At 34.5% G+C, this 10,678-nt stretch overlaps 1 protein-coding gene across 1 annotated transcript; it reads right to left on the bottom strand.

The window, feature by feature from the left end:
* Positions 1–537: 537 nt before the first annotated feature.
* Positions 538–7,299, bottom strand: BARHL2 (BarH like homeobox 2). The gene is made up of 3 exons (XM_082266673.1): positions 6,671–7,299; positions 3,823–4,048; positions 538–1,391 (listed from the first exon to the last, which is right to left on the bottom strand). The coding sequence occupies exons 1-3, from the start codon at positions 7,212–7,214 to the stop codon at positions 1,079–1,081; spliced, it is 1,083 nt and encodes a 360-aa protein (XP_082122799.1). The 5' UTR covers positions 7,215–7,299; the 3' UTR covers positions 538–1,078.
* Positions 7,300–10,678: the final 3,379 nt, after the last annotated feature.

The following is a 10,678-nucleotide window of genomic DNA, read 5'->3' as shown; positions in this document are numbered from 1 at the left end:
TTGATTTAAATATTAGCTATGTAATTGCTCAGGCTGGGTCCCCTCTCGCTTACTGTCTGTTCTCCAAGATCTTCTGCTTCCCTGGAACAGCTGTCAGATTGGGGATTCATATCCTCAGTTCCCAGGCAGGCCACCCAACCTTACAAATCACTCATTTTGCTCATTAACTTGTTTAAAATTCATAAAAAATGAGGACACGCTGCTGCCGACGGCTATCACGTAAGGATATAAGAAAAAAAAAAACCTTTCCAAAAGCTTAAAAAAAAAATCAGATCCTATTTTTATAAAATAATCTTTAAGCATTTCTTAATAAGTCACCTGTTCTGAAAAGAGAAAAAGAAAAATTAAAAATATGAATAAACTGAGCCTGTACCTCTTAGCAGTGTGTTACTGTGTGCCTTTATCTTAATTAACCTAGGATTTCCGTTCGTTTTCAAACCTAAATAATAATAATAAAGTTACACTAAACGGCGTTGAGTTTTCAACTTAAATGAAAGAATTTCCATCTTTTTTTTTTTTTTTTCTCTAAGCATTTTATTCGAGTTGCTCAAAAAAGACATAAAAAAATCAACGAATAGTTGTGACTTTTATGGACAACATATAATAAATATGATATTTCATAGTCTTTCGAATGTACAATTTGAAATTTGGGAGCATGCCACTTGTCATAATGAATCCGCTCATTAGAGATCAGTGCAAAGTTCCCAGTCCCTTGTCCTTGTTTCCTTTAACTCCATCTTTAGATCGGCCAGGCTGCATTTTTTTTTTCTCCTTTGGACTCAAGTTTATCGTCATTCACACTCCTGGGAGTGCAGCCATTGCGCACTGCGCCCTCACTGCGTGCCCGTGCGTCCTACTCTTCTTTGGAGGAGCTTAGTGGTCTTTCTGTAGGGTCCCTGCTCTAGATAAGTACAGTACATACTGTAGGTGCTTGGGATTTGAGCCTTTACAGAGGGGATGTCCATACTCTGGCCCCTGTGTCCCTTCTACTTATCTCCTTCAGGTTTGTTTGGTTGTTTTTTGTCCTTTGTGGGGTTTTGATAGTGCTGTAAAAAAATAGAAAATGGGGTTGCTGTTTTCACCGCGTGTGAGGAGTACCAGGTATTGGGTTCCCCAAGGGGTTAAGAGCTGGTTGTCCCCCAGGACCTAGGCCATGAATGAGGACCCTGGGAACTAAGGGTCTCTGTAACTGAGGGTGGGGTGCAGGGGGAGTCCTGTACATACTGCTGTACATAGCTGCTGCTGCAGCGGCTGCAGTCGTGCTGTCCATACTGCTGAGCAGACTAGGGTGATAAAAATAAGGTGAGGGGAACATCCTTTGAAGAGCTGAATAATTCCCAGCCTCAGCCAACAGCTCTAGTCCGACAGCTGTCTGCCTCTTCCACTTTGTCCTGAAGAATAAAAAATAGAAGATCAAAGTTAAGCTATTGCCTTTTGGTTGCGATACATTGATGACAAAAAGTAGACCCCCCTATAAGACCCCATTTACAGCGTCTTTGCTAAGGTAAAAAATAAGACTCAGTTGAGGATGTCAAAGATAAGATTTCTTTCTTTCCAAAAGATTTACCCAATACATGCATAATTTACCATATGTTGTATGTTTTACACCAGACCTTCAAAATGGGAAGTTTGGGGCAGTTATGTCTAATCTTAGCAAATATTGCCTTTAAAAAATATATTTATAGCAGAAATAATATGGTTTAAACATTTTTATTAAAGCCTTTTCACTTTCTTTGTTAGAGATCATAATACAAAAATCCAAATTTCTAGCATGCAATGCGGCAATAATAAGTAAGCCTTGTGAGATTTAGATACCACAACTCTGGGTTAATACCCCTAACTTGATAGCAAAGAAAGATTAATTTATATATAAGGACAAATTTGTTGTGTCACCACAAAGCCAACAGCCACCCAAACCTAAATTTTAAGCACCGTAGGCATTAAGGGATGAACTAAATGTATAGGTACAAGTGTCGAATGGGATCAAACTGATGCTGTGGAGCAAATTGCCAGAACACCATTCCCATCTTGATGTTTGATAACCACTGAGCGCTTTTTGACGCTTTTGTAGCCCGAAAGTCGCACAGAGCCTGCGAGCTGGTGGCTACTAAGGCCGAGGCACATCTAACAAGCCAATGACACACTCTTTAGATTGCATACAAATGACACTAATTTTTTCCGACAGAATTAGGGTGGCTGAAACCGTATGTAATGAGACAGAAAATTATGGAAAATAGAACTGTACTTAATTTGCTTCAACAAGATCAGCCTGGACATCCTATTAAAGGGACACGGGTGGCTGGCTTGCAGCCTTTCCATAGAATTCATGTAATATACATATGTTTAATTAAAATCATACAGTCTGAAAAGGGAACTCGGAACGGCCAAAAAATGCAAAATACGTATTTTCTAATTGAATTATATAAAAAAAAAAATCGTGTCTGGTGCCATGCAACACTGCATAATGAGATAGCAATGGGATTTCATCCCACTGTGTTCCTGGGACACACATAGACTAACATGTCCCTAGTTTTGTAATCAAGATTTACACATTATTTATTCATGTGTGCATTAGTTGGGGATCTTTTTTTTTTCTGCTTTCTTTGAAGCTATTAATTAGTCATATTTATCTCATTATGAGCAGTTTGTGGGTTTTCAGGAAAAAATACCCTGGGATAGAGAGGCTAAATTTTGGGGCCTCTTTGTAAGGATTAAATATAAACAGCTAATTCCGCAGTGTGAGCTGGGATCTGTGCTAGACATCTTCTGCTGTGTACTGTAGCACTCACCAGCAGATGTCATCTTGATATATTGATATAAGACTAGTACAAGCATTGCACATATTCCCATATTACACATATAGGTACACTATCGCTATTTGGCTTATTTATTAAAGGCAGTGTAAAGAGCATTGGTGATGAACACACTGCAGCAATCTGTCAATCAAAGGGCTCTTTTAATGGTTGCTTGGTGTTTGTACATTTTGTGTTTGTCCATTGCTTTATTAAATTTCTACATTAAGCAATGATCATAAACAACCAAACCAATCAGGTTTTTCCTTTCATCAGCTTTGATTAGTCAGAAAAAAAGACTTGCAAATGCTGATTGGTTGCTGTGAGTCAATACACTATATATATATATATATATATATATATATATATATATATATATATATATATATATATATATATATATATATATATATATATATATATATATATTACATTAAAAATGTTGTATATATTATATGTAGAAAAGCATGTTGTTTGTTTATAGACTAGATCGTTTTTATGCCTGTATATTATTATTGCCCTTGCCTGTACTATGTCTATAGCTTCTATTTCAGAGTCTGTATCAGATTTATTATTTCTCCTGTATGCTTGCCTTTATCAGGGTCTCATTTTTGATTGAACGTTATACTTCTGTATTTGTTTAGTCTCAGCTTTTAGCTTTAGGATTGCATATGCTTGGCACAAAGGGCTGAGTTATTAAGGAATCATTTTCTATGAAAGAAAAGCGAACCTGTGTTGACTTCAGACACCCAAACATGTGCAGAGGTTTAGGGAGTTCTTCTGTACATGATTCCATATCTGAGCATAACAAAGCAAATTTAATTTCCAAGGAAAAATACTTCTTTTAGGTAATGAGCCCCTTATGTTTTTTTTTTTTTTTTTTTTTTTTTGTTAGAAAGCTTCTGAAAGGGTTTGTGTAGCCAGGCTGAGCCTATGTGTGTCAGTCTCTGTGGTCCTCTGCCTGTCTGTCTGAAGTGTCAATCTTCCCCCGTGCTGTGCTGTCAGTGCTGTGCACCGACAATGATCTTACCTCCTGTTCTGGTACCAGGTCTTGACCTGAGTGTCTGTGAGGTTAAGGGCTGCCGCCAGGTCCATGCGGTCCTGTACACTCAGATATTTCTGTCTCTCAAAGCTTCTCTCCAGCTGATTCAGCTGATGGTCTGAAAAGGCTGTTCTGGCCTTCCTGGGCTTCTTGGACCGGACCGGAGGACTTTCACGGCTGCTGGTGATCTCCCGGTCCCCTTCTTCTTTTGTACCTATACAGTAAGGATAAGGCATATTCAATTATTGGAATGTGGACATATTCTAGGAGTACTAACAGTTTAATAACAAGCACTGAAGAACAAGGTTTTCTTTTCTATCTTTCTTTCTTTCTTTCTTTCTTTCTTTCTTTCTTTCTTTCTTTCTTTCTTTCTTTCTTTCTTTCTTTCTTTCTTTCTTTCTATCTATCTTTGTCTATCTATCTTTGTCTATCTATCTATCTATCTATCTATCTATCTATCTATCTATCTATCTATCTATCTATCTATCTATCTATCTATCTATCTCTCTCTCTCTATATATATATATATATATATATATATATAATCTATCGATAGATAGATAGATAGATAGATAGATAGATAGATAGATAGATAGATAGATAGATAGATAGATAGATAGATGACCATGTTGTGTACTATGGTTTGTTTCTATCTATCTATCTATCTATCTATCTATCTATATATATATATATATATATATATATATATATATATATATATATATATATATATATATATATATATATATATATATATAATCTATCGATAGATAGATAGATAGATAGATAGATAGATAGATAGATAGATAGATAGATAGATAGATAGATAGATAGATAGATAGATAGATAGATAGATAGAAACAAACCATAGTACACAACATGGTCATCGCTAAACTGAGATTTGGGCAGATGAAAATATCCACCTGTATGCTAGAGCACCAACATATCTGCAAATAAAGTCTACTTAATCTAGTATTGTATCTATAGTATTATAGTAGTATTATAGTATCTATACTATTAATATCACAAACTAATTTCTATTGATTTAAAAAAAAAATGGCAAGCACATCTAAAAATAGATTCTACTATATCTAGGTATACTATTATGACCATAAACTAACTGCTATTAAATTGAAAAAATATGACAAACGCATATTAAAGTATTCTCTTTGCTATGCCTTACCACCAACTAACTGCTAATAATAACAAAAATAGTAATAAAGAATATTAAAAATAATACATAAAAATATTATCATAATAAAAGTATTGTTAACAACCACAACAACAGTAACAATAATATAAAAGAAGATGGCTAGGAAGAAGAAAAAGACTAAGGAGATGATCAAGAAGAACAATTCCAAAATAATCAAGATTAATATTAATATTATGAAAACTACTACTACTACTACTACTACTATTACTACTGCCACTAATATAACTGTCACTGCTAAAAAAAAAAATAAAAATAGAAAAAAAAAATAGTTAAAAATAGTTAAAACAATAAGAAGTACAAAAAGAAAGGTACTTGGAAAACAATTATTATTTATTATTATTATTGTTATTATTATTATTATTATTATTATTATTACACCTACTGCTGTTACTATCATTATTATTATGCTGTTTTAGCAGCTGTGCACTGTGTTTTCCCAGCACAAGATGAGAATGATGACATTACCAGATACTATTTATCAGGCTTGTATTTTTGCTGAATTGAAGAAAAATCGATATGTCAAAAACCATTTCTGTTTGTACCAGTTTTTTTTTTCCTAGCGTTCCTTTATCTTCCCTGCAGGAAGAACAATAATCTCTCTAATTGACCCACTGGGGAGGTTGGTACACACAAAAAAAAAAATCGCCAGGCCAGACTGTACATCTGTTTTTGATCACCAACGTGAGAACCAAAATTTACTATACCAAATAGGATAGTTATTTTAATACCGACCTGGTGAAAACGATTATTTGCGCTAAGTTTTCATTAAAAAGAAAAAAAATGCATCGTTGTCAACACAATTGAATGAAGGCAAAAAAAAAAAAAAAAGCATTGGAAAGAAAAGCGAGATCTTTTTAATTAACACAGCAGTTTGCAATAATCAAGCACATATTTAACAAGGGATTATGTGTAAATTAAAACATTATTGCCTGGGCATCACGCTAAGAAAAGAATATAGGGTGCCCACAAAATGTCACCATTTGTTAATTTCTAAGGCTGGTTTAATCGCAAGGCAAACATTTTTAAGCTTATTCTCACTCTTAAGAATACTAATTTTATTTCATCAGTTTTAAGAAATACCTAAATGTAAAATACATATTAGTTTTCTAAGAATTTCTAGCACTGGTGCATTATTTCATTTGTTTTTATGTTTGCATCTAACTGAAGCAATGATGCCTTTTAATTACTGTTGGGATAATGCAAACAGAAATGATGAGATGAAGCTATTCATATGAAGCTATTGTTATTATATATAGCTATTATTATTATGTTATTATTATAGCTATTCAATATGAAGCTATTGTTAAATAAAATAAACTGAGATGAAGCTATTCTTGTTAATTAAAATAAACTGAGATGAAGCTATTCTTGTTAAATAAAATAAACTGAGAAAGAAATAGTAAAGATAAAAAAAATGAGACATACACCCTTGAGTATATGCTACAGTTTTGGATAGATGTTTGCTACAATAATGTCTTATAATAAAAAGTAATATAACATATGGTGTAATATAATATTATATATATATTAAAATAATATAATACAGAATATAATATCATGTAATATAATACAATTGAATATGTTCTTTTTATATGAAAATTATATAATAATAATGCTACTCACTATGCCCTTTCATGTCTGAATGCATATCATCCCGAATTTTCTCTGCTTTGCTCTTGGCATCTTGCATCTCCTGTTCTAGTTTGGGTCGAAAACTTTCTGAAGACACATTGCCCTCCTGTTTTGGTGTGTGATGGGGGGAGGACACGCTGGTGCTATAAGGGGCACAGGCAGCCAGGGGTTTGCTGTCTCCCAAAATGTCTTTAATTAAGAAGGAAGAGGTGGAAGTCCTAGCTACAGAGCCCAGTTGGGCAGGCTGCTGTGGTGGAGACTGTTGAGGTTGCTGGCTGTGGTGCAGGTGATGGAGATGCTGAGATTGGTGCAGGGCGCTGTCCACTAACCGGTGCTGATCTGCTGCTTCCATAGTCACTGAAATAGGAGAGGAAGGCGAACTTCCCACGGTGTCTATCTCCGAATCAGGAGACAGGGGGCCCTGATTCCTAAAATCCGCTCCTCTCCCATCCCTAAAGTCCCCATTCAGCATGCCAGGGCTGCCAGAACCAGCGTTGGACAATATAGTGTCTATCCCAAAACTGGATCCTTCCATGTTGCTTGCGATTCAAAACAAAGCCTTCATAACAATCCTTTTTTATTTTTGAGCAATCTCTTGCTTGTCCTCCAATAATAAAAAAATAAAAATAAAAAAATGTAATAATAATAAAAAAAATATAAAAAAAGGTAAGGGCTGGAATGAGAAGTATGCGATGGCTATCAGAGCATGCAGTGACCAGGAGAAGAGATTTGGGAATAGAACGCTGACAGTTGCCGTCGGGTCGCTCACACGTGCAGACAGTTGGAGCACCTAGTTGGAGTTGTCAGTTTTGGGTCCAGCTTGGTTCGGTTTCATCTTGATGGCCCCTTGGTGAAGCTGAGCTGAGGGGGTCTGCAGCGCTCCGGAGGGCTATGCTCTAGTTGGTGAACTTTCTTTTGGAAAGTTGAGCCTTGCTCATAGACTGTGCCTGGCTGACTCCCGGCTACTGCCGCTCTTTCCCTTGTAATCCTTCTCCTGTTGGGTTCCAGTGACTCCCTCCCGTGACGTCACGGCCAGGACCACAGCCTGCCCCCCTCCTTCTCCATCCTCCTCTTCTTCTCTAACCTTTTCCATCAAGTCTCATCCTCAACGGCCATTGGTCGGCTCGGTGGGAGAGACTCGACGCTCAGACCAAGCAGCCAATGGCAAGAAGAGCAGCATCCACTCTACTAGGGGCTCAGGCTATGGGCTAGGATGCTCTTTTTTTTTTTCTTTTTTTTTTTTTTTACCATGTATCTCCTGGGTCGCTTCCTCTAATCTAAAGCACAATAAATTAAATACGGTGAAAGAAATAACAAATAAATAAATAACCCCGGAAGAAGGGTGGAACAGAAGCAGCTCAAATGAATAAAAAAAAAAAATGCACATTGTATAAATGCATATCTTTTTTTTTTTATTTTCAATAGGAATATGAACATGCTGTTATAAAAAAAAAAATAGCAATGTTGTCTGCAGAGAAATGCAAGAGCCCAATACACTGGATTAAACTTCAGAAGCAGCTTCTAATGAGTAAGTCACAGAGATCTTATTTTATTTTATCCTTTATTTTTATTTTTATTTTTTAAAAACGTCTTCCTATTGTGGTTCCTGAATTTAGTTAGAAATGTATTTATTCTTTCATTTTTACCATTTTAGATAAATAGAGAGACAGAGAGATAGAGAGCGAAGGATCGATAGATAGATAGATAGATAGATAGATAGATAGATAGATAGATAGATAGATAGATAGATAGATAGATAGATAGATAGATAGATAGATAGATAGATAGATAGATAGATAGATAAATAGATAGATAGATAGACAGCCAATATATAGATAGATAGATCGATAGATTACATAAATAAATGGAGTGATAGATAAATAGATAGATCGATAGATTACATAAATAAATGGAGTGATAGATAAATAGATAGATCGATAGATGAAAAGATAGATAGATAGATAGATAGATAGATAGATAGATAGATAGATAGATAGATAGATAGATAGATAGATAGATAGATAGATAGATAGATAGATAGATAGATAGATAGATAGATAGATAGATAGATAGATAGATAGATAGATAGACAGACAATATATAAATAGAAGAAAAGAAAGAAAGAAAGAAGGAAAGAAAGAAAGAAAGAAGGAAAGAAAGAAAGAAAGAAAGAAAGAAAGAAAGAAAGAAAGAAAGAAAGAAAGAAAGAAAGAAAGAAAGAAAGAAAGAAAGAAAGAAAGAAAGAAAGAAAGAAAGAAAGAAAGAAAGAAAGAAAGAAAGAAAGAAAGAAAATAGGGAAAGAAAGAAAAGAAGAAAGAAAGAAAAGAAGAAAGAAAGAAAGAAAGAAAGAAAGAAAGAAAGAAAGAAAGAAAGAAAGAAAGAAAGAAAGAAAGAAAGAAAGAAAGAAAGAAAGAAAGAAAAGAAGAAAGAAAGAAATACAATCGATAGAAAGAAATATGCTCGATGACATATAATATTAAACCACTTGTAAACTGTTCATAATCTCCTAACTAGGCATTCCCAAATTTGAAATATATTTAGATGTAATTCTGTGCAATGACAGAGACGTCTCCTCGCCCAGACGCCCCCGACTCGCCGCGTACAGTGGATGACACTGGAGCTCCTTGTGTACAATTTACATATTTGCATATGGTGCAGCAAAGGCGCCTGTGTAATTAGCCCATCTCGTCCGCTCCTATTTTAGTAGTAACCGGAATAGATGTTGTGGCTCCTCTGGGAATGTGAAATGATTCTGCTGATACTGAACAGCATCAAGTTGTGTTAATTTCTCCAGGACAGCTCCAACCTGTCTCGTGCTGAATGTCAGAGGAGGACTGAAAGAAGGGAGGAAGGAGGGGGGGTGTCTATGACGAGACTCCATATTACTCCTGACTAAGTACCGTGTTCAACCTAATTAGCAGAGTAATTATAAGGTGCTAATGAATGATTTCAAGTTACATTTTATTTGGTATTACCATTTTTAGGAATCGGTTATACTCAACGTACCACTGATCAGCCTCTATGGAAGCAAAAGTAAGATGGCAATGCAAATATGTAGCGTGCACTATATATATATATATGTGTGTGTGTGTATGTATATATATATATATATATATGTATATATATATATATGTATATATATATATATAATCCACAGAGAGTATATATCATATCAAATAATATAAAACAATAATAAATACAATTTATTCACAGATAATTCACGAAAGAAAATTAGAAAAATTCTTCCAAACATAAAGTGTCTCACACACATATTTTCTATCTATCTATCTATCTATCTATCTATCTATCTATCTATCTATCTATCTATCTATCTATCTATCTATCTATCTATCTATCTATCTATCTATCTATCTATCTATCTATCTATCTATCTATCTATCTATCTAATGTCACCAAGTTTTGTCATGAGCAGGGTATGCAATTATATATATATTACTAAATAGATGCAAATTCTCAGAGCTGGTATGCAATGTACACATGTGATAAATTCAGACGTGAATGCCACCAATGTTATTTTACAATAGTGGTGTAGGAAAGTAACAATAAGGAGAGTAACTAATAGTATTAATAATAGGCTAAAAGGACCGACAAGGGCTGCCTGCTTTTAGATCGTATCTGAAAAACATCATCCCTTGGATACATTACATTCAAAGGCCAAAGTAGAATCCAAATCTATCTGTCTGTCTGTCTATCTATCTATCTATCTATCTATCTATCTATCTATCTATCTATCTATCTATCTATCTATCTATCTATCTATCTATCTATCTATCTATCTATCTATCTATCTATCTATCTATCTATCTATCTTCTTTTCTTTTTTTCTCTTTCTTTCTTTCTTTCTTTCTTTCTTTCTTTCTTTCTTTCTTTCTTTCTTTCTTTCTTTCTTTCTTTCTTTCTTTCTTTCTTTCTTTCTTTCTTTCTTTCTTTCTTTCTTTCTTTTCTTTTTTTCTCTTTCTTTCTTTCTTTCTTGCTTTC

This window comes from Pelophylax lessonae (assembly GCF_965119305.1).
Source record: "Pelophylax lessonae genome assembly, chromosome: 8".
NCBI classification, from domain to species: domain Eukaryota; kingdom Metazoa; phylum Chordata; class Amphibia; order Anura; family Ranidae; genus Pelophylax; species Pelophylax lessonae.
The sequence above is the reverse complement of the archived record's forward strand: the minus strand, read 5'-3'. Positions and strand labels throughout refer to the sequence as shown.

Excerpts from the sequence above, each read along its gene's own strand:
- BARHL2 (XM_082266673.1), bottom strand. The coding sequence starts at position 7,214 with ATGGAAGGATCCAGTTTTGGGATAGACACTATATTGTCCAACGCTGGT. Across the intron at positions 4,049-6,670 it reads TTCAGACATGAAAGGGCATA|GTACAAAAGAAGAAGGGGAC; the intron begins GTGAGTAGCATT and ends CTTACTGTATAG. Across the intron at positions 1,392-3,822 it reads ACCTGGTACCAGAACAGGAG|GACAAAGTGGAAGAGGCAGA; the intron begins GTAAGATCATTG and ends TTTATTCTTCAG.